The sequence below is a fragment of the Notolabrus celidotus genome, chromosome 18 (assembly GCF_009762535.1).
Source record: "Notolabrus celidotus isolate fNotCel1 chromosome 18, fNotCel1.pri, whole genome shotgun sequence".
Lineage (NCBI taxonomy): Eukaryota > Metazoa > Chordata > Actinopteri > Labriformes > Labridae > Notolabrus > Notolabrus celidotus.
Genome location: NC_048289.1, coordinates 19023672 through 19048721, shown reverse-complemented (window position 1 = coordinate 19048721; position 25050 = coordinate 19023672). Strand labels below are relative to the sequence as shown.

The 25050-nt window shown below is 39.4% G+C and overlaps 1 protein-coding gene across 2 annotated transcripts; it reads right to left on the bottom strand.

The window, feature by feature from the left end:
- Nucleotides 1–1233: 1233 nt before the first annotated feature.
- Nucleotides 1234–24800, bottom strand: LOC117829718 (protein phosphatase 1 regulatory subunit 1B-like). 2 transcript variants are annotated; one of them, XM_034707351.1, is made up of 5 exons: nt 24407–24800; nt 9915–9998; nt 6817–6892; nt 2678–2806; nt 1234–2580 (listed from the first exon to the last, which is right to left on the bottom strand). In XM_034707351.1, exons 1-5 carry the CDS (start codon nt 24533–24535, stop codon nt 2447–2449), a joined length of 552 nt encoding a protein of 183 aa, XP_034563242.1. In that variant the 5' UTR covers nt 24536–24800; the 3' UTR covers nt 1234–2446. The 2 variants fall into 2 exon arrangements, with proteins under 2 accessions (XP_034563242.1, XP_034563243.1); XM_034707352.1 differs by lacking the exon at nt 24407–24800 and adding an exon at nt 11976–12047.
- Nucleotides 24801–25050: the final 250 nt, after the last annotated feature.

Sequence of the window (25050 nt, the reverse complement as noted above, 5' to 3'; positions counted from 1 at the left end):
CTCCTGTTATGTTGCGGGTCAAATTGACCCTATTTAAAGTCTATTTTAGGCAATAAATGCCTTCCATACTAGCTAAATGCAGCATAAAATCTGGGCAGCATGTGACAGAAGAGATGTCGTGTTAATTTATCAACATCACTTCATAAAAATAACAAATTCAAAATTTAAAATAAAATAAACAAAAATCAATGTAATTTAAAACTATTGTATTTACATTTAGGGCTTTCCAATGTACATTAAAAAAGTTTTAACATTAATTTTAATGTAAAACAAGTGAGTTATCCTCATTAAACCATGATCTGTGAGAGTTAAAGAACACCAATGGACTAAATCTTGACTTAAATGGTTAGAAATAGAGTTAAAAATTAGATTTAAAAGTGTGTATTGGAATTTTTTGGGGTTCTGACAGTTTTGGATAATTGAATATGCCCCGGGTCAAATTGACCCAAGAACATTATTGCTGTTCCAGAGAAACGAATATAACAGGAAGGTTAATAAAACACTTATTGAATAGGGTGCAAATAAAAATATGCAAACTTGATTTTCAATTATATGATTGCAAATGCTTCATAGTCAACTGTTAGTACATAATATTGTTCTACATTTATGTTACTGATTGCTAAGGTACCAGTTTTATGTAATTTTAGATCAACGTCTCAGATGCTTATGCAATACTCTGGTTATGTAATTACAAGAACTGAACACTAGGCGTCAGTGTTTCGCGATTTTGACTCACACACCTGAATTATTGCAGTATTGTAACTGAAATGCCAAATAAGGCTATGCCATTCTTGTAAATTAGATATGATTGGAGCATGGTACATTCGTATCGATTAATTCTACCATTGGGGCGGCAGTAGCTCAGTCCATAGGGACTTGACTTGGAAACTGGAGGGTTGCCGGTTCGGGTCCCAGCATGGACAAAGTTTGGCAATTGGACTGGTGGCTGGAGAGGTGCTAGTTCACTTGCCTGGGCACTGCCGAGGTGCCCTTGAGCAAGGCACCAAATCCCAAACTGCTCGGGGTGCGCTGGTTGATGGCAGCATCCTCACTGACATCTCTCCCTAAGTGCATGTCCACTGCATGTTTGTAAAATTGTATGTATATACCAAACTGTTTGTGTAGCATGACCACAAAAATAACACGAGTGGAAAAAATTGAACATCCCCAATGGGGATTAATAAAGTACATTTCCTCTTCTTCTTCTAAAACAGAAACACACCAACACTCCAGTCCAATTATTACAGTTTTATTAGCAACCACCACAAACATCTTTTATATACAAGATCAAGAATGAACATTCACTCTCATCATATATGTATATACTTTATGCACTGTTTTTAAAAAATAGGTCCTCTCTGTCCCCAACCTGAATCAACTGCCATCTCCAACAGGTTATTCTTGCCAGTCACTTTGTGACAAAAGCCTGCTCATAAAAATCAAACCGGGAAAATTGTGCTGTATCATCATGATTAGTTTGATTAGACTGATATGATTTGATCTGGTTTCCTGTTGCTGGGACCGAGCTTCCTTCATCTGTAATCCATTCGCCTTTGATTTCCTTCCCCTTGCACGCAAACACGCACAGTACAAAGTTGGGGAAAGTAAACTTCAAGAGTTTAATCACTCAGTGGAAAAAAAAATACAATATTGCATACTGTATATTTATCATACTGTATTATACCATGTAATCAAGTGTATTATATATATCTGTCATAACGCACAATTTCTGGCCACACTAAATAAGGTATTTCTTGAAATAACCTCATCATGGCCTTCTAATAGCTTTCATTCGGATCATTAAAGTCAATCGGACATGTTTGTAAAACATGCATAAAATGGCATATATGTTACCAGAAATAGTCTATCTGCTATGTTTCTATCAGCTGGAAAACCTTTCCTTCAGTTGTCTGCAGAACCTGTAAAGGTTCTTGAGTGTGTTTCAACACCTGCATCACTACACACCCCACACTCTGTGTGGTGTGAATAAAGGTGACTTAAGGTCTACACACTCATATTAACCAAAAGGAGCAAAATGAAGAACTCTGTTAAAAGTTTTCAGACCCTAAAAACAAAAAGACAGTTCCTTTGCTTGAAAAAATGCCACAGTTCATAGCAGCTGTGTTATTATATGTGCAGTGTCCTTGGCTGATTAGAATTCAGTCGTGTTTCCCTCAGCTCACCGAGACGTGATTTCCTTTCCAAGTCTCAGGATAAACTTTCCTTCGTACTTTCTCATTAAGAATCTGACCTTCCTGAATGCCCGCCTGTTCCTCCCGTCTCTCAAACACACACTGAACTCTTTTGTCACATGCATGCACACACCCACATACCCAAACAACACACATTCATATGTACACCCATGTATGCACACACATGGCCCATACGTGTTATGCAGGGCTGGTCCTCACTAAAGTCCTGTCTCCATGTAAGTCTTCTTCTGTCATCATTCCCCCTTTCCTTCCTCTCTTTCTTTGGCCTCCTCTTCACCTCCACCGTGATGGCTGAAATCAGCACATCCTGTAAAGCTGTCAGGTGGAGAACACTGACCTCTGAGTGGTTTGCTTTCTCCTCTTTGATCTAATGAGAGAGAGAGTTTTTACAGTGTGAGTAATGCCTTTGTGTCGTCCAGACAGTATAGTATTAAAAAATATTTGTATGAACCCACAGGACCCACCTGTGACTGAAGCTGTCTGCTCACTCTCCTTCTCATGTTCCTCCTCTTCCTCCCCAGAAGAGGGTTCATCTTTGTCCACAGACGACATGTCTAAGGAGGACAGGTGAGCCAGGGCCATTCTCTGGACAGCTAAAAAGACATATAGAAAAAAGGATAAAGGAGGAGTTCACTTTTTCTATGAAGAGAAGATGAATTGATGAACGTATGGACAGGTGCATGAAATAAACTGTTTTATTTTTTATACAAACAACACATTAATAGCAACCATAGACTGTGTAAATAAAGGATGTAGTATCCGTGACGTCACCCATCTGTTCCTGAACGCTGTTTTGAAGCCAATTGACGGCGGCAGCCATATTAGAAATGCAGAACTCAACCAGTCAAAGTGACGTAAAGAGGCAGAGTTTGAGCCTCCTAGCCAACAGCTATGTGCTCCCGTCCGGGAGTCAAGTCAGTCATGTCCTTATTTGGGCAAAAACTTGCAATCGTAAAATCTTCTGAACCGTCGTGTTAGAAAAAAATTCACCCCCCGTACGGTGTGTGCCGATAGAGAAATTAGCTATGTAGAGCCAAGCCATTTTTTTTAACCAGGCTGTAAACATGTTTATTAATGCTGCAAAGATCGTCTTTTTTATATTAGTGTGTATGTGGTTTCCGATGTTTCTGCAGCCAGCCTCAAGCAGATTCTCGATGAATTTCAGTTTATAACACTTCCGCATAGGCTTCATAGTTTGAGACCGGAGGTTGCCGCTTGGTAGCAACATTATCATTTTCATTATTCAGACTCCAAATTCTAGCTGTGCTTCCGTTTTGGAAATGTTTGGCTCTTCAGCTGCTAAATGCCTCACTGTGCTCTCTAGCTCTGTAGCTAAAAGCAACAACATGCATGTCGCAACTGCACAGCTAAACAATAAACTCACTTTGTAATGGTTTGAGATGTTTCCTGCAGAAGCAGAACACTGTTTGCATTGGGCATCTAGGCTCCGACCTCATCACTGCTCGCAGATTTATTTCACATACAGAAATATGAGGAGTGATGAGATAATATCTTAAACCCCCTGGCTGGAGCCTGCGGGTAGATGCTAGGGAGGGGGTGGGGCTGAAAGTATGAGCACAGTGCTGGTGCAGGGCAGCAGTAGCAATGGCAGAGCAGAGGGAGTGACCGGAAACCCTGCAGCCTAGATAGGTTGCCAAATTAGGAAGATAGGATTGTCAGGTGATTGGGATATGACGCATGTCATGTGTGTAATCAGTGCAGTAGGAGTTGCCTGGATTAACAGGCTGGCAGGCTTTGCTCCATTGAAGGCAAAAAAGAAGATGTGAAAGGTTCATCACCACAAGGGACATCTTTCTGTTTTTTTTATTTAAAAGTATAGCCTCTTTAAAGAGTAACCGCATTTAGCTTCACTCTTTCAAGCTAAGAAGAATCAATTATTATCATTATTATCGTTATTTATTTTTTAATTAAACCAGGAAATAAAAACTCATTGAGATTAAAAATCTCTTTTTCAAAAGTGTCCTGGCCAAGATAGGCAGCAGCAAAGTTAACATAGTTTCTGACAGAGTAGCCACATATGCAAAAATAATACAAGATATTTTGTGGACATTTAAAGTACATGTTATACCAGAATAAAACAACAAAACGAGTGTCCAAATAAACCAACACCATAAGTTTATCAGGCAGAACACCTGCAGCCCAGTGTGTCTACCTCCAGCTTGTTTAGCATCACCTTAAAATCACACAGTGCGACAGCTTAACTTTCTGTATGCATACAATTATGCATAGTAGGTCAACTAATTTTTGTATGTGTAGAAAAAATAACTAACAATTTATTGTAAAAATACCACAGTATCATCAGTTTATAGATTGACGTTCTATCTACATAACTAAAAAATGTGCTCTCGATAGTGAGATAGGGGTCTTCATTTCATATTCTCATTTTCAGAATTAAGGAAGTCATGCACTGTTTGATGGACAGTATTACAGCCAATTATAGAGGGTATGCAATGACATTAAGGTAAACAGTGTCACTGCAATTGCATCCACGAGTGGCAAAATACATGTAGCAATAAAATTATTGACATCGGTATTATAGCAAAGCAAAGCTAGCCTGGTTGGGACCAGATTATGGCCAGAGTTTCAGATTTAAGTAGGGTGAAATATGTGTCCTTAAAGGGTAACCAAACCCCCGTGTTTCGGCTGAAGAGTATCTACCCATCCATCCATCCATTATCTTGACCGCTTATCCCGTTAGGGGTCATGGAGCCTATCCCAGCTGGCTGCGGGCGGGTATCTACCCAGGAATTTAAAAAAATGCCATTGGAACGTCAATGTATACATTTGGACATGGCTGGAGTTTGTGGAATGTGGTGGGGTAGGTTATAAAGGGTACGATGAAAGATGCAAGTGCCCTATATAACCTACCTCACCACAAGTACCAAACGATGTCCCCGTGAACTCGGCCAGCCATTGGAAAATCTCCATTGCAGTAGTCAGGTTTCAACCTGCAGATGGCACGCTCTTCACACATTTTCAACACAATTTGAGGATTTTTAATACTTTATGCTCAACTGCTGGGATCAAGACCCACATTGATTAACAGCACTACTAAATCCCTATGTAAATATGTTCTTAGCTAAAAAAAAAAGTCGATTAGTTACACTTCAAGTAATTATGACATGAAGATGTTCCCTGTAGGCAGTTTAGATGCTAAATAGTGTGTGTACACAGAAACATTTGAAACCATAATGTTACGGTAATAAATTCATAGAAAGAAGCCATACATTTAGAGAAACACATTCTGTGTGAATCACATCATAGTAAAGTAGGAATCCTTGTTGAGTTCAAGTGCCCTTAACTTAAGCATATATTGATCTGCTTTACTTCCATTGTTGTTGTTTCCCTATCTGTGGGTAGCTATCTTGAAGGAAATTTAGCTTTTTTCAGTCTGACTGAAGGGTCAGAATGTTGGAAAGGGACATCAGGGCATTGTCCTCTATATGCACATGTCAATGAGCAAACATGCACACTTGATTTACCAATAAAGTTTCCCTCTAGAGACAGATTCCTGTTGAGCAGAGCTGAGGCTCCACTGTGTGTTTACTCCCCCATAATCTTTCAGTCTAGTTTTGGGTTTGCATGCCAGATTCACTCTGCAAGCATTTTAGTTATATTGTTACACCTACAAATAACGGATGACCTAAAACGGGTCTAGCTGGTAGGTTGATAGAAGATTATATTTATTTTTAAAGCTCCTGTGAGGAGATTTTAAATGGTTATGAAACACTGAAATTAACACAGAGACCTCTTTCTGAGCCACAAAAGCAGACAGGGCCATCAGCGGCATGACTGACTATTTTTATATATTGTAACCCAGAATGCTCTTAAGCCCTGTCAACAGGTAGGTGTCAGATGAGAAAATGTACTGTCTGATTTGGACAACAGCCTTTGGTTATATTTTCTACAACAAATATTCACTCATTGGAGGTACATATAAAGAAAGATAAATACTACCTTTGGTGTACAGGAAAGAGATAAGATATACAGCGTTAGCCACAGGGGTCCCCAAAATCAACACTAAGTGAAAGTTGCTTACTGGAGCTTAAATGTTAACAACTCTGAATATCTAAAGTTTTACAGAGCTTAGCCACTCTTTTTCTAAACAGTATAATTTCCCTTTTAATAATATTCTATTCCAAACCAAATTTGGATAGACCTTAAAACAGGTCAATCTGTCAAATTAACTATTGATGGAAGCAGTAGGGGGTATGTATGTAGTAAAACCTTATATTAAATAACAATGTATGTTGTTCTATTTCTGCGATTCATTGCATATTTGTGTTTGTGCTGTACGTGTCTCTGTGTGTGAGACCATGTTGCAGCTGTTTGCCTTGCTTATAATCCAGGATGATCCAGAGCAGACTCACAGCTGTCTCTGCTCCTAATCTCACACAGAGCACACATTCACACAGACACACACCTCTGGCTGTGTGTTTTTTTTTTTGATAGTCACATATTCCAAACAGATAGAGACCACATGGCAGTTGCCACAGCAGAATTAGGTCTTGCAAACTGCTTTCATTTTGTTTCATTTGTAGTAAAACATATCGTGAAACACATCTCAAGACAGGGCATTTACCTTTAAGGGAGGGCGGCTGGTAGGTCGACGAGTGAACCAGTTTGGCTTTCAAAGCTCCATTTTCCCCCAAAACCCACTGCAAGAGAAGCAATCAAATAATGGTTTACAGAATCAAGACACTGCATCTGCACAGTATGGTTTGGTGTGGTATCAGAGGAACTTAAGGGCTGCAGCCTCAGTTTCCATAATAACGTAATAAAAAATAAGATAGAGTTTTTTGTAATAATCAATAATATAGTGTTTGGGTTGCAAACTTTTTTTCACCAAAGTCAGTAATTGGGGGCTGACGGAAAAAACATTGCTTATAAATAAATACAGCAATGCACATTTACATTGTCATCTATGGTAACATGTCTGTGAAGGTTCTCAGTCATCCAGTAATCAAAAGCTTGATCCGTAAGGCAATTTTTACCAGTCCAGTTGCCTTACGGATCAAGCTTTGGACATTTATGGTAACGAGACACGGTAACAATGGCTACCTAATTTACCATGATTTAGACTCAATCTACTGTTCAGTTGCTCTTTCTAGAAGGGTTCAGCTACCATCTCACAGACTACTTCTGTCTATACAGGACACATCGACACTTCACAGAGTTTACTTAACACCAAGAAGCTTTGTTCAGTGAAAGTGATTTCTGACCCTACCTGAACTTTGTGCACTGAGAATGCCTCCGGTACTTTTGCACACATGTTTTGGGAATGCCCTCCAGTGGCCAGTTTTTGGGGGATGGCTGCCTCCAATCTATCTAAGATGTTTGAGATCAAGTTACTGCTTTCGCCGGCTACACTTGTTTTAAATGATCTCGCTAATACAGGCTTAACAATTAATTAAAAAAAGGTGATACTAGCTGGTCTCACATCAGCGAAAAAGCTAATTGCAACACGCTGTGCTTTCCTTTCGAGTATGGGTTCTAACATACTTTGATAATGTGTACATTGAACTCTCAACAGCCAGAGTTCATGGGGCGAAAGAGGCAAATATAGAGACTTGGCAAATGATTTCTATAAAACTCAAAACCCTTCTACATTGATTATGTTGATTTATGGTGGCCTGGAATGGGGGTGGGGGGTGGAATGAGGCTTTGGGCTTAATTTTCTTTTTATTGTCATTTATTAATATTGTTTTATTATATGGACTATGGTTTGTTTTTGCTCTTCTCCCCTTATTTGTGTGAGGTTAACTTACTGCACAAGCATGATATTTCAGCTTGCCCTGATCAATATAATGCTTGTATCAACCTGCATACAAATATAAATCAAGTAAAAATTTGGTAACCAAAAAAAAGGACACATCAACTTCCCTGCACTACTACCTCAGTATTTTACTCCAAAACCTCACCAATTAGACACAAGGCTCAATTATGCTCTGATACGCATATGGATACCGACGGAACCCCCTGCCGTACGCATTCATTTTTTCTGTATTTCTGCACGTGTTCTGGAAGCTCATGGATACAGACTGAATGCAGTACCACCAGCAATCGTGGGAGCGTTGTTGAGCAGTGAGGCCAACAATTCAGGTGCGACCATCAAATCACGACACAGAGGAATTTGTTGAAGTATAAGAAGATACAAGAACTGGGAGTGAAACTCGTCTTCAATTTCTCTCATTAGTATTACCAGGTAAAGAATTCCCTGCACACGTGTATTTGCCGTCGCGCTCATTACGCTTCGGTGACGTCATATCTGACCAATCAGTGGCCTGCAGTCCGTCGACATCACCTTTTAGTATCGGCTCAGCTCGCTTGGAACCAGAGCAGGTACGGAAAACTGATATCCTACACGAGGTACCGCGCCCGTGGAAACACAACACAAACCGAGTAGAGTCAGGTCAAGTCGAGTAGAGTAGGGCCATAACATTACTCAGATTAGCAATGTGTTGCAAACTAAATAAACAAGTTATTTTTAACCATACAAACTAGATTGACAATCAACATGGACAACTGAATCGAAGAAAATCTAAGCTAGCACACTGTCAAACGGTCTCTCCAAAATCCACCACACAAGTTAAATGTTTTTTGATCATACTCCATCTTTCTGGACCAAAACATCAAGGAGGAGGGGAGGAGTTTCACAGGCACATCGCACAGAGATTATTATAGGATTTGATGGACAATCGGTTGATTGGTCTCTCTTCACATACAAAAGTAAAAACAAGGCATTTGGGTAGTGATTGTTATATTGTTTAAAATGCATGTATCTACATTCATATGTACAGGAAGAATAAATGAGCCAAAACCTAAGGGGTGTGTCATGTGGTAGCATGTCTTTTAGTGCCGTGCACCCACAGACAGACCCACTTGTCATTCAGTCTTAATACATAAAATACAGAAAGGATTCTGATTCTTACAGCTCTGAAGTAATCTAATCAATTCATCTTCTAGTCTCTTCTTGGCTTTCTGACATTTTCTGTCAAGGATGAGGACAAGTGTTTAGAAAACACAACAGATTTGACTCCCACATCCACCTGCTCACCAGTTTACCTTTCTGCATCATCCCCATTTGCTGACACATTGCCTCTCATTGTCTCAATTGTTGTGTAACAAAATAATACCCGTTCCCTCTCCCGTACCAATCATAACCTCTTGGATTTGTTCGATTGTTGTTCCTTTTTGTTTGACTTGTAAGCCTGTACCATTAACTTACTTTTATTTTCTGTATGTATCCTGCTAGCCTTGTATGTGTGTATGGGTCCCCATTCCTATTGTTTCTTTGGCAGAGAGGACAGATTTTTGTGAGTACACCCACTCTCTCAAATGCCACCTATAGATTCACTCCCAGCACCAATTCCAATTTGCAACATTTCCCAGAGTGTCTTTTGACAGCTTGACAAGAGCTCTGTTTGCCTTGAGTGCATAAAGCTGGAGTAAGAGGGAGGAATGTGAAGGTTTGAACATCAAGAAAGCAAAAAAATCACATCCCCTTCCCAAAGCAAATAAACTTGTTATTGCGATCTGCTTTTGTGTCATTGGTTAATTAACTCTTTATAAGATCTTGAATTTTGAAGCAATATTTGGACTCCAGCCTCTGCTCTATAACCTGTCTGAAGTTGATTTACTGTTTCTTGAATCTGAAAAAGGGAACGCTGGCTGATTTACCTGATGCGGGCCGATGTCCTCCTCTGGTGATGGAGGGTCTGTCAGTCTGAAGAGCGTAGCTGGTGTCGGCCTCCGACGTCGTATCTGATAAGACAGAAAATATCATGTTGAAAAGTCAAGTAATACAAATTGTTAAATTTAAGATATTTGCACATTGTGAGCCCCATCAATCAAATAAGGCATAAGGTTTGAGTAATATCTGACCGATGCCTTTTATTCATTCAGCCGTGTGGCTTCTAACATTGTGTCTGCAGAGGATTTTTGTCTGCGACAATATGCAATGTGAAAATGTACATCATTGCATAACAACATTCAAAAGATTGTGGTCCAGATAATTCCTGAATGAGGATTAAATCTTATCATAGATGGCAGCTGGATTACTTAAAATTGCTTGCTATTTTACTGCATGTTCTCATCACTTGGTGGTTTCATTAAGGCCCCAGAGTGTAATTTCATCATAAGATGCATGCTGACTTCTTCTTAAACCCTTCTGAACAATCTTTCTGTCAAATAATAGCCCTCTTGCCTTTATGGATTAGTGCCTGGTGGTGTTCTGTCTCTTTGGTTCTAAGCCATTCAGCATAGCTTTTTGTCCAGCTTATTTTGCAGTTTTTAGGTTACTTTCAGGGCTGGATGCGGCAGGCTTGAAAGCTGATCCTGAGTTGGATCGGGGCGGGGGGGTTGTTTTCAAGACTAGAGGTGATATCCCTACTATCCTCACCAATCACCAGACATATATTTCCATCCTTTCAGATCTTCCTCAAGAATGTTTAAATCAAATCTTCAATTTTTAAGCAAAGCCAATCCAGCCATTAATTTGAACGATTATATTTTCCTAGCCCGTCATCTTAAAGGGATATTTCAATTTTTTTTGAAGTGGGGTCTATGAGTTACATTACACTAGTGTTCCTGCTAGCCACAATGAGTGCCGGTGAGCTCTTCCCCTTTAATGAGAAAATTCCCAGATGACCTGCAGGCAAGCTAGGCTACAATTCTCTGCGGACGGGGTCGCCTATTTCGTGTAATTTCGCTAAAGTTAAGAAAGTATGCTTCAGGCACTCATCACGGTGCAAATTCATGCACCAGTAGAAAAAATTGGAGCTATTCAGTTTGCCGTCAGAAACCCCCTTTGTTTTGGCATTATTTTCGGACGCACCTCGCAGACCGGTGTTCTTCCGCTGCATGAGCACTGATATGCATAGAAACAATCCATGAAAGGGTTATGTCACCAAAGGACACATGTGATATCAGGAGAATGTTTCAAAAAAGGCCAAGGCTTTCTGTCCCACGACACTGTATAAATTGCCGAATCCTCCAAGAGCCAAACTCTTCCCTCTATCTGCTCTTAAGACTTAGGCTATAGAGAAGTGTATCAGTGACTCTTGGCTGTAGGAATCCTCTATCCATCTACAGCTGGTTCTTCTTCTCTGATGGGAAAAAAAAGCCCTGCTAACTTGCAATGGCCAAATGGATGAGAACGGGGACTCTGTTAAGCTTACATCCACCACTTTTGGACTGCTACAAGAATCTCCCATTTTCTCAACCTCTGCAACAGTTCTCCTTTGGAAAGAATCAGAGCAAGCCAATTAAGGGCTAAGTTTCCAGATGGTAAGTTTATGATGTTCTCGGAGATCTGCCAAACATCTGTATTTTGTGTATTTGATGATATCATCACCTCTTTAACGTCCAAACAGGAGCATTTGTTATGCAAACACAAGTCCTCCAGAGACTCTTAAGACAGGGGAGAAAAGTGTGAGCTCAGAGGCATCTTTCCTTGTGATTTTGAGTCAATGCTGGTATCACAGAGATATATATGTGGCCAAGATCAAGGCAGTCAGTGACAAGCCAACAACGACTTCTCCAAAATGCTCTCTACATTGGCTGGAAGGCATGGAGCAGCGATTGTGGTCTCCACAGAGCACAATACTGGAAATACATCTATTCAGCCATGTGGTTGAACTCTCGTCAAACAAGGTAGTCTCATTTTCCCCAGTTCCAGACAACGGACACTCAATTCGATCCTGAAAAATCCTCTCTCTAATTGAATCAACTTAGACTAACCTGGATAGTGTAACGTAGAAGAACGGCAATCCCATATTTAACATCCATGCTAGCACAGGTGATCGTCCTTGGTGGTCTTCATCCTCAAGTTTTCAAATGGGGGCTCTCTTCCCATCTGGCTTGCCACTCTTAGATTGCCAAAGTAACAAGTCTGGTGGTCTTGAGATTAATCCAAATACCTATGTTCCTCCTCCCTTAAGATCCCCTCCAAGTCCCTCTTCTTCCCTGGCCCCACATCTCTTTCACATCACTAACATTAAGGGTGGAAATTGATAAGATTTTGTCAATGTCAATGCCATTGTCGATTCTGCTTATCAATCCAATTCCTTATCAATTCTCCTAACGATGCCTGAGTATTTTTTAAGGGGAAAAAAGTAGTTCTATATAGTCTTCCGCACCTAAAGGAATCATTTTATTTTTCCAAAAATATGTCTGCACAACACTGAACATGAATGTATTCGACTTGAACATACTGAACAATAGGTTGACCTCATTCTCGGCCTTGGGAGTCCAGACGTGACCCCTCGAGGCTTGATGAAAATACTTTGAATTTGGAGAGGAAAAATGCTTTTCCTCCGGGGGTTATCACGGAGGTATTTTACCCGCTCTCGGTGCCTCATTTTTGGCAGCATGAGACCGGACGTGCGCCCTGGACGTCCTGGAGCCTGGAGGAAAATACTTAGAATTTTTGTGGTCGAAGGAGTTCTGTGTCTTAGAGTGTATGACGTAATGCAACGTACCACAACGTGACATCGTGCTGGGAAACAAATCGTGAAGAAGATCTAACATTTGAGGTGTACAATTGATACAATTGATCAATTGGAACCGGTTCTAAGTCGGATCCGGTTTTCGATTCCCACCCCTAACTATCATCCTCTCACCCTAACATTTTTTCAAGACCGCCAAACTGAGGACTGTCGGTGGTCAGTCTGCCAATCAAAATCCGTTCCTGCCGCCCAATAAACACTTGGGCCTGCCACCAGGTTACCATCTTGAAAGTGTTTATTGGTGCCCAAAGGGTTGCAGTATTCTTGAGTCATCACAAACACTAGTGGGCTTGTTCTAACCAACAGGGTGGAGGTATAAGTGCCTTGGATGCATGGATACATTTTAAGTCTTATGAAACGTAACTGTCTTGTCTCATTTTTGGGCTCCGATCTTCCAGTGCTAGCAAACTTTACAACATCTATTTGTGTTGACTTTTCATCTCAAGGTCTACAGCACAATGAGTCATACAAACACTAACCAAATCAAATGGAATTTGCTGGCATGTAGCCTGAATCTCAAATCATTTTGATGTTGTAACTGGCCATGGTGCTCATTAAAACTCAAGGTACGTTTTTATGTTGAACCATAAAAATTTCAATCAAATATAAAAACTTCAGGGACTTTCCAGCTTTATAAGTAATTAGCTATTTATACCTCAAGTACATTTTTCTGCTAATGCTTTTTTATCAGGAAAATGTTCTTTTCACCTTTGATTCAGTCCAAGAAACACCAACCCTTTGCTTATTCAAAAATAATAAAACACCTTCTCCTGGCTAACAATAACCAAGGGTGTTATGAAATATACAAAAGATTCATCACTCTATTTTGTAACATGTAATGGTAATAAGATTGTTGTGAGATATGAGTGGCTGCCAGCAGTGTAGGCATGAAATATGTGGGCAGCTTTCACTTTGGAGTAACTCTTCCTGCTTCTGCTTTGCTGCTCTGATCTCATACATATTCATCAACCAGACACCAGAATCAAAACATGCCGCCTCTGTGGGGGAACACATTTAAATATGAATTACAAGGCATCCAATTAGGGGTCAAAAAAATGTGTCAACATGAATATGATCTAACAAACAGGAGGGATATCACGCGTTGACTGACACACACACATACGCCTCTCTTAGACAATAGAATGTGCAGTCATAGCAGCAAAGTACAGGCAAAGCACTTTTCAGAGACAGTGACCTTTTATGGGTGCTTTGCTAACACAGTAGCGAGAAGGTCAAGCACCTAGAGGGAACATTTTTCATCCGGTCCTTGTTGTGCATGTCTGAGAGGTCTGTAAATACCTGCGTTAGCTCGGGGAAGCTGCAGACTGATTTGATTTGCAACTGATTTGTGTCACATTTCTCAGGGTGTGCAGACTAAGTAGCTGGGGGAAGATTGATTTTCCATGTTTTGTAAGAAACATTGGGCTACTTGAGGACATCAGATTGTATTAACTTGTGCCTTGAATCTGCAGAGCATTTGTGAGAGGTAGGCAACCTACAGGTATGTGGATGTGAGTTATTAGTGGGGGTTAATCTGATGTATCATTATGAGGTAGTTTAGTTCTCAAACATTTACAGGACCAGTCATCCTGATACACAAATGTTTTTACTACCTCGATAAGGTTTCAACAATTCAGTTTATAAAGGATGAAAGATAAAAGAGGAGGTGCCTTTGAGTCATGTGGAATAATAAGATAGAGTCTGCCTTACCAAAAATAAAATAGTGTCTGCTATTTTTACAAGTTCAAGGACATTTTTAGAGTCTCTCACTGAAGACTGGTCTCGACACAAATGGCTAAATCTGTCTGAAATGGCATATAGAGCATTTCATACACGAGGGCAACTCAATGTGCTTTACATTAAAAGATTAAAAGCATTGGAAACATTCAGGCAGGCATAAAAGAGCACAATTAAAATGACAAATATAATAAAACTGAAATAAAAGGAAAATTAGAAATATATTAAAAGTACATTTAAAATTTGCATTTAAAGCGAGTTAAAATAAGCTAAGATAGGAAGGCAGTGGCAAATAAAAAAGTCTTAATCTTTGATTTAAAAGAGGTGAGAGTTGGAGTGGACCGACAGCTTTCAAGGAGTTTGTTCCAGATATGTGGTGCATAATGATAAAACGCTGCTTCACCATGTTTCATTCTGACTCTAGTATGAACCTGATGACCTCAGAGGTCCAGATGGTTCATACAGTAGCAGCATATCAGCAATGTATTTTGGACCTAAACCATTCAGTGCTTTATAAACCATCAGCAGGATTTTAAAGTCTATTCTCTGACAGACAGGAAGCCAGTGTAGGGATCTAAGAACTGGAGTGATGTGGTCTACTTTTTTGGTCCTTGTTAGGACTCGAGCAGCAGCATTCTGTATGAGCTGCAGTCATCTGATGGACTTTTTAGGGAGTCCTGTAAAGACACCGTTACAGTAGTCTAGTCTGCTAAAGATAAATGCATGGAGGAGTTTTTTCTGCATCCTGCTGAGACATAAGTCCTTTAACCCATGATATATTCTTAAGGTGATAGTAGGCTGACTTTTTTATTGTCTTAATGTGGCTGTTGAAATTAAGGACTGATTCTATGACTACACCAAGGTTTCTGGCTTGGTTTGAACATTTCATTTTTGCAGATTGGAGCTGAGCAGTAACCTTTAACCTTTCTGATCTCTTTCTGAAAACATCAAAGCTCCAATGGCCAGAAAGGTTAAATTATTACTCTTCTGACTGGCAGTGTAATTTCTTAGCATCTATCATAACAAAGTACAGCATGTATTTGCAAGTTGTTTCTCTTCTGATTTTCCTGTTTGGCAAAATTGGAAATGTGGCAAGTGAAACAGCAGGGCCACGGAAAGTGTTACAGAGAGGAATTTAAGCAGCACAGGACCAAAGCATAGTGCTTGTGTAGTAAATCATTAATCCCTTCACCTTATTTTCTGGTAGGCTGGATGACCTTCATGGTTTCCTAACACTCAACTTCATTACATTAATACAGGAGTTTATGATAAAATAACAACATTGCTTGGAAGAAAAACTATCCACTTAAAAATTAATGCAATCAGTAAAAGCATACTGTAAATCCTTAGCTTTGTTCGCACTATGACTTAACTTTACTCCATGAATAATCCCCTGTACAGCCTGAAACTCTTTTTCCATCTGACCTTTTGGTTCACAGTGAACAGTTTCTGAAAATACATGAGAGTTGATTAAAGACCACCACATCTGATAACCCTATCAACCAGGCAACTGAACTGGAAATACAATCTTACTGCAACAACTGCTGCCAAATTCAAAGCAAGCATGTGTGGGAGGGCTGCACACACACACACAAACAAACTGAACATAAATGCACATGAAAAGCCTTTACATTTAATGCCTTGCTGCCTGCAACACCAAGATTGTGTGCTGTAAGTCTTACTTTTTTACTCTTTTTTTAAATTTTTATTTTAAATTGTATTTGTGATTTTCATGACAGACAGATGTGCAGAGGGACAATTAACAACGTTATACACAACACATGACTCGGAACAGCAGAATAACTAATAGAAAGTATACTAGTAGAGAGTTGATGGTATTTCAACAAAGTTCAGACGACTATTGTAAGATAATAATAATAATAATAATAATAATAATAATAATAATAATAATAATAATAATTATTATTATTATTATTATTATTATTATTATTATTATTATATATGGTAGTAGTAATGGATCTTGTAACGATTTAAAAATTGTCAGTTCAAAATTGAGGGAGTAAGAAAAAGGAATAAGCAAAAATAAATAAAAAAAACAAATATATAAATAAAGAAACTGAAGGAGAGAGATATGGGAAAAACAAATAAGTAAATAAAAAAATAAAAAATAAAAGTAAAACAAAACAAAATGTAGGCCTTACTTTCAGGGGATGCAGTTGAATCCCACTCCCCTTCAGTCTTTCACCCTCATTGAATACTTGATTCTGATTGGTCAATATCGCATGGCAACAGTGTTTTTTCTAGACAGCAAGTGTATCCCGGGAATACCTGATCCCACACATCAAATCAAATACATCCAAGGAAAGGATTCAGGCACATTTCACCTCTGCCTGTTGACACTGTGGCAAAAAGGTTAGTTTCTGTTAGCATTCTGGATCAGTAAACAGCATGGATAATTTTTCTAATGTTACATGTAATTCATTAGAGAGCCCACAGTTTCAGATTTATGATTAAAGGCTGCAGTCATCAGTCAAAGAAAAGAAAATGAGAGGAGGGAAATAGCATAGAAACAGCAAATGACATTTTAGAACTGCAAAGTATTTTCAAAGTTACATGTATAAAAGTATGTCAACATTTAATATTGTATAGACATGACACATACACTTTCAAGCTGTCTATGTTGTGTAGGTCTGTTCTTCTCAGGGAATATCTAATGTATGTTTATGATTTTTCAATGTTGTATACTTCTTTTGTGAATACCTAACTAGATGTTGATTGATTTCAGCTGTGTTGAGTCACGTGCAAGTCTGTAGGTATTTAAGATGACAACTTACAAATGTTTTGATAAGTTTTAGGAGGAGCATGTTGGCTCCAAATGTCACTTCGTTTTTAACTTGACCAGAAATGTTCAGTTTAATGTTAATTAGACAAGCAGAGAGGCTGACAAGAATATTGTTGCAATGACAGCACAACCAGGAATTAAACAGAGAGACTTGTGTTCCCTTTAGGAGAACCAGGTGCTGAAGAAAACGAAAAACATTATCGGCCAGCCATTACATGTCCTTCGTACCGAGTTTGTGCTGATGCCTTCAGCTCGCCGTTTTTATGCACCGTGAGGAGAACTAATGGGTATTCAAAATCTTTTATCCCGTCTGCTATCAGACTTTTAAACTCAGACAGCAGTCTTTTTAGTCATTTTAAATATCATTGGTATGACAAGAGATTATATTGTCTTTTAATCGTTGTCGCATCTTATTGTTAATTATTTATTACATTGACTTATTGCTGTCCTCCACAGACCCTCTGGTCCCATGTACAGACCCGGTGCTTGACTTGTGACTTGTAGCGTGTATATATGATGGATGTGTTGTAGATGTTAAATGTTGTATGGTAAGCTATAAATAAATGAATTGCCCTTCTTGGGATCAATAAAGTTGTCTGAATCTGAATCTGAAATCAGAGGAATTCTTTTTATTTATTTAAGTGGTATGAATTAATATTTTTTTAATTAATAAAATGATCTATAAATCAATATTGTGTCAACTTAACCCAGTTCACACAATTAAAGCACTACATACATGAGCATCGATGCGTCAGTGTCGCTCTACAATACTCCACCTTAATGCTAGTAGGTAGTGTGATTTCTATGATAGTCAGATCAACGGTTTCTGTCCCTGTTACATTTTTTGCTCTCTTGTCCACAAGGAACTATGGCAACTTTGAGCATTTAATGTTAAATTGGAGCAGATAAATGTTGCCATTAATCATAAAGCAATTACTTCAAAGAGGAATGAGGAGAGATTGTCGGAAGAAACGGAAAGTACGGCTGATGTTCGGTCAATGCACAGCGATTCTGGAAATGTTTTATATGCACGAAGTACCATGCTGCCCAGCGGACCAATCGCAGGGCTTGTGGTTTGTGTCGTTTCAACATGTAGTTACATTTTGCAGGAGGTGCATGTCAGGCTACGTGCGTAGGCTTCTGCATTGAAACAGGGCTATGGCGTAGGATTACGGTATAGGATTAAGGTGTAGGATTACGACGTAGGCATAGGGTACGTTGCTGATTAGATGCAGAGGTATAAATCAGGCTTTATTTTCTTTGGTTGGAAGCTTCACATCAGAGTCCAACTCAGCTGTAACTGATATTACCACCTGCTCACAATACATTATCCATGTACATTTGTTTATTCAACATCCATATAATGAATGAAATATAATTATAAAACATACAAAATATATACATTAAAAAAAACATGAAAAAGAAGAGGACTTTTGTCAAAATAAAAAGGAGGATGTTGTCTCAGTAGCATTTTTTCCCTTGAAATGTCTTAGAACAAAGATTGCTTTGAGTTGATACATAAGTAATAAGCGACTACGTTTTCAAATAGTTGTAAATAAGATAGAAATTGGTGCTTACAAAGTCATCAAGATTAAGGACATTCACTTTCTTATACTTAAGATATCCTAGGGTTGGAACCCCAGGAAATGTAACCCCTGTAGAGTTTTAATAGTCAGGAGCAGATAGGAGCTGCTGGATTTGAGGACTTTAGAGCTCTTGGCTGTGCTGCAGTGAAAATTTGTTCTTTGCATTAGCTGCCCTTGCCCTTGATTCAGGCCTCAGCCATCCACAGCTAATCTCTTTGGTTTTAATCAGTCCTCTCCTTGGCTGGTGATTTTTTTCTTCATGCCTTCTGTCAGTTACTCGTTTTTCCTGCCTTGTGTCCTTGAAAACTCAACACTTTGTTTTATATGTTTCCTAATTTTCTCTCTTATCTCTTTCTCTACCTGTCTCCTTTTTCCATGCTTGTGTGCTCCATTTCAATGCTAATGTTATGGCGTGTTTATGGAAATGTTTAACACAGGAACTCAGCTGACCCTTATTTAAACTGGTCTACTTGAGACAGAGATTTCAATCATCTTCAGGATCTGCATTTCTTAAGGGCAACAAAAGGACAACATGCCCTCAGCCAAACCTCACAGGACCGGATGAGAAGGTTATTAATGTGATGAAAGCCATAAACAAAAACAGCTTTACAGATTCTTGAGCAGCAGAGCACGAAGACATCATTCATTAACCAAATCCTCAGAATCCATTAAGAGAGCAGCAGATTATAAACAGGTGGCAAATCACACATGCATTTATGAATCTCCAGAGAGAGATAATTGAGAAAAGCTCATAATCAGAATAGAACTGTATCCAAGGAGTAACATGCTCAAATGACAGAGTCAGTAAGCAACAACTTAGAAGCGTTATGGTTTTCCATTTGGGGACTGAGTTGTATCGTGTATTAAACAAACCTTAACTTGTTAGCTATCATCTGAGGACAACCAACTCTTTATTTTATTATTTCATTAATCAGCCAACAATCTGGTCTGGACCATTTCTCTTGACTCCAACTCAGTTCTTGCATTTTAAAGCTCCTGTGAGTAATTTTGGCGTTGTATGAATTTTGGCGCCCCCTGTGGACAAAGCAGGATGATGTATCTCTCTGCTGATCTTGTTCTGGTCGTGTGTTAGTAGTGTTGTCAGAAAAAAAATCTCATCCATTGTCATTTTAATTATCTAAAAAGCCACTGACTTAATTTTCACTGTGCAGTTAGACTACACATTTTTTTTCTCGCTGTAATCCTCTTTATTTAATATTCTTATTATTGCTATTATTATTAGATTTTTGACTTATCTATTTTCAAACTGTGAATTCCAATTCTATTATAATTTATATTACTTTTTGTTTCTTTATTTCCTTTATTTATATAAAATGTAAAAAAAATAAAATAATAACTGAGCACAAATGATTTACTTTGACTGTGAGAAATAAAAAAAGAATCATAAAAAAATAAAAATAAAAATAAAAAGCCACCGACACTGAATCTATGGTGTGGAAAAGTTAAAAGAGGCTTTCACAGCGGCATGCTTTTAATTGCCTTGTCTGACACTCACCTTGTGTCAGGGTTGACAGGGGGGTAAAGTAACTTTAAAGAAATAATCAATCTTTGTAATGGTCTTGTTTGCTATTCTAGTGGCACTAGTATTGATCTCAGTCTGCTATATTTCCAGTTAAAAACTTCTCAGAGAAGCCTTAAGTTGCTTGTCAAACTATAAAAAATGACCTGCAAACTAAGGAGTGTCTTGGCTCAGAGGACCATACTTAACAGGAAGCCCTGAAGATTGGTCGTCGCGTCCAAAGGCTGTATCAGCTTTCAGTGATATCAGATGGTTTCTTAAATTGGTAATCCATCAGGGTTAGGGTTTGCAGCGTTCAGACTAGTCACTTACATTCTGCCACTTCAAAGTGGCATATTTACGCCCCTGTTGTGCCTTGTCTGCAGCATGTAATGCACCAAAACAGAATGGTGGGGTAAAGTTGCTGATCTGACATCTAAAGGTACCAATGCTGTGTGTTTACTATGGGTTCAATGATTATTATCGGGGGCCTATATTCTGCATTTGGCTGATTATTGGTATCAGTGTTATGTTTTACAGATCTCCAAAACATTAGTGAGCCAGTTTTGCTCCACTGCAGGTGTCTTGCCGTCTAGGTCCGTTTTCACTCATCTAATGTCCCACCAACAACTACTGTTATTTTTATTTTTATTGAGAAATATTTTTATTGAGAAATATGGCAAATTTACAATGACAGATCAACACCGGAAGTCAAAAAAGCAAAGACATGTATAGTGAGTGACTATTAGAACGGAATACCGTGCATCCCAAGTATTTAAGTTAAAAAATAATAATACAAGCCATACTTCCCTTTTTAAATTTTCAGTGAGCATAGAGAAAAAACAAAAAACAAAACATGACGTATCTCCCAAACAATATTTATATATTGTAATAATGTTAATAACTACTGTTATCTTAAAAATGTAAAATCTGAGTTCCTGTACTACTTATTGCACACATTAGGTTTAAAAGCTATACCGTTTTGAGAGATGAAAACCCACCTTTATGCTGTTTTATTTATTTATATTAATTGGCAATGAGGTAGTCTTTTTTATTTTTTTAAATAATGGGTCCGTATTTTACATTTTCACAGACAGATTTTCATTTCTAATTTAAATGCATATCGGTCCAAATATCAGTTATCGGACTCATGAACTTTTAATAATCAGTATTGGCCCTGGAGAGTTAATATCAGTCGAAACCTAGTGTTAACACAAATCACACACTTAGACCATAGACTGTATAAACAATGGACGTAGTATCTGTGATGTCACCCATCTGTTCCTGAGCGCTGTTTTGAAGCCAATTGACGGCGGCAGCCATATTGGAAATGCGGAACTCAACCAGGCAGACTGTGACGTAAAGAGGCGGAGTTTGAGCCTCCTAGCCAACAGCTATGTGTTCTCGACCGGGGGTCAAGTCAGTCATGTCCTTATTTGGGCAAAAACTCGTAATCTTAATATCTTCTGAACCGTCGTGTTAGAAAAAAATTCAACCCCGTACAGTGTGTGCCGATAGAGAGATCAGCCACGAAGAGCCAAGCCGTTTTTTGAACCAGGCTGTAAAAATGTTTATTAATGCTGCAAAGATCGTCTTTTTTGAATTGGTGTCTATGTGGTTTCCAGTGTTTCTGCAGCCAGCCTCAAGCAGATTCTCCATGAACTGCAGTTTATGACACTTCCGCATGGGCTTCATAGTTTGAGACCAGAGGTTGCCGCTTGACTTAGACACTACAACTATGCCGTTACAGATGCAATGTATAAGTAGTAATGAGTAAGCAGCTAGTGTTTCTCAGTAAATAACGTGTTAGAGGCAACCTGCTCTGCAATCTTAAGCTAGGAACAAGGAATAGGGGGATTCTCATGCCAGCTGTCTAAGTTACAGAGGGGCACATTCATTTTGCAGCTGCATGAATGTTTATCTCCACAGCTGGATTGCTGGTATGTATGATGAGTATTGAGGAAGCTTTTTATGTTGCCAGCTGATTTTTCTCCACAATGAATGGCAGCAACAGGTGATCTCATGCAAACTATCTCATAGTCATTGCAACACAAGCAGGGTCACTTTCGTGTCTGTAGGAAGATGTATCCTAAGACGTATAATGCAAAAGAACCTAGTAAGCTTTTGCGTGCAGCTGCATTGGATCCATGCTGGAAGATTTGCAGTAATCTTACTTGGTCCTGAATGAAAAAATTGCCAGAGAGTCTTAAAGGGAAGACTGACTCAGCTCACATGATGCTATATATGACTGTTTGCAGTTTAAATTTTAAATGGGGCATGGTCTTAATTAAAGGCTGTAGAGGTAATTAGCAGGAGTTGTAATGTGAGCCTTTGCGGGATAGTTTGTTTCAAACCAGAAACAGAAACAAATAAATGACACAGTTCCAGGGGAGTTGGTTTAACCTAAATAGTGTTTTTGAAGGACTATATAGAGTTGACACATGGGGCTGCTAAGAAAAGCAAATGAAAGGGTAAAAAGGCTTCAGAGACTGCAAGTTGGGCTGTCAACAACAGATGTGTGGGGAATAGTTGACTTTATTAGTTTATTTTTACATTCCACGCTGAAACAAGCTGTCCAAGCAGATGCCCCGTGAAATCTCAAAATCTTCTACACTGGGAGAAAAACAAGGTTTTTGGAAATTGCACCAAGCATCCAATGAGATCTCACTCGAGGGAGTAGCGTGTTTTAATGACACCAGTGTTTGTCTGAAAAGCGGAAGCCCAGAGAGTTATCTGCTTTGGGAATTGTAGCCAAAAGTTATGTCAGTGTTATGACCTTTTGAGCTATTGGTGCCAGACTTAAAGCTGGTCCGCATCCAGGCCAACATTGTTTCTGTTCACACTGCACTATTTCACTACCAGGTCAGCATGTTTCACCTGCTTGTGCTTTGAGTGGTTCAGCAAAAGCTACATGGCTGTAGATCTTTATTTTACATAATGCACCACCTCCTTTTCCTCATATGACTCACGTTATGACCTTCTTTATTTTGTTTCACCAGTGTGTGGAGCGGGGCATTATTACTCAGGCACATAATCTCATATTCAATATTATTTTATCCCTCACTTCCACCTCCTCTTCCTCTTCCTCCTCCTCCTCCTGCACTTCTTTTGAAGGGCAGAGATGCCTCATCAGTTTTTCTTTATTAAAAGGCTCAAAAAAAAGCAAGGCTGCACGGCTCAGCTTAATCCCAGTGCTGCCCACAGAGAAATACCCAACATCAAAATACAGAGTTGTACAAAGTCGTGCTAGACTGCTTATGTAACTGTCTGTCAACCTTGGCGACAAGGCCTGATGCTTCAAAAGACACAGAAAAGGGCAACATGAACTTTGAGTGTACTTGAAAGTAAGGATAAAAGTTTGAAGCAAGCGTTTTTTCCCCCAGATTTCTACCATAACTTTTACAATTTTTCGCAGCTGAGACATGTCATTCACAAGGGTGTCTCTGAGCGGTGGGTGGTGTTATGGCCCAATCAGAGGGGTTTAGATTACCCTTTGGGCAGAGGGATTTGTTGTTTTGATGTCCTATTGTTTGTACTTAAAGAATTCCAATAAAATGTAAGTTTACTTTTGGAGCATGAAAATAATTAAGCAAGAAAGACTTTAAATGGTGGAACCGGTCTTTGTTTGTTTACTTGGAAAACTGGAATACAAAATTGATACAATACATAAATTATAGTGGTTGAGGTTGACATGTGGACAGAGATGGTTTTTTATGCAAGTGCACACGCCTCATGCCCCCCCTATACCTGAGTTGGGACACCCCTGGACAAGTCTGGACAAGCCCCTGGTTAATCCCAATAAATGTCTCTAACATAGTCAACACTTCGCACTTCAACCACAGATTGTTAAAGTAGTTGTTTATGACAAAGGCAGCACAAAAATCCCAGTAAACTGATGAACCTTTAACAGGTTTTGCTACACGACCCTAGTTTGACCTCATTCATCCTAGTAAACACCACCACTTTCATCATCCACTCATAGCCTCCACACACACCGCCCTCTACAAACTGCCTCTCACCATCTCCACCTGTCGTGGGTCCAGCTGGGTGGCCACTGCGGAGGGCACCGAGAATTGGATCTTCCTTCTCGCATCCTTATCCGCCTCTCGGTCCATCAGATCCGTGTCTGCGGGCAGCAGAGGGTCCATGACACCCTGCCTGTCACCTCCGCAGCCAAAGCGCGCAAATGTCCGACGGAATAAAAGTACTGTTCCGGTTAAAGTTGTATGACTCTGCTAAATTTTTTGGATTGATTTAGCTGTTGGTAACTAGAGGCATCCCACTGCTCTCGCTGCACTATTGGGTTACGTTTGCCAGCTTTCGCAGCGTCCTCCTCTCTCGTGCATCTCTCGTCCTCTCGTACAGGCGCGCACTGTGCGTGAAAGAGTCTCTCTCTCTCTCTCTCTCTCTCTCTCTCTCTCTCTCTCTCTCTCTCTCTCTCTCTCTCTCTCTCTCTCCCTCCCTCTCTCTCTCCCTCCCTCTCTCTCTCCCTCCCTCTCTCTCTCCCTCTCTGTTATACGGACCTATGCTGTTTGTGTAGAAGAGTGAAAGTGGGTGAGATCGTGCCAAAGCTTATGATGCTTTCAGTTGCCGTCGGAAATTCGGTGCACCTGCAGTACAAAATGTTGTCAAATATTGTCAACAATAAAATAAGTACACTTTC

Coding starts and splice junctions, on each gene's coding strand:
- LOC117829718 (XM_034707351.1), bottom strand. CDS start 24,535: ATGGACCCTCTGCTGCCCGCAGACACGGATCTGATGGACCGAGAGGCG. Junction 9,999..24,406: donor ACCCACGACAGGTGGAGATG/GTGAGAGGCAGT, acceptor CTGTCTTATCAG/ATACGACGTCGGAGGCCGAC. Junction 6,893..9,914: donor AGGACATCGGCCCGCATCAG/GTAAATCAGCCA, acceptor CTTCTCTTGCAG/TGGGTTTTGGGGGAAAATGG.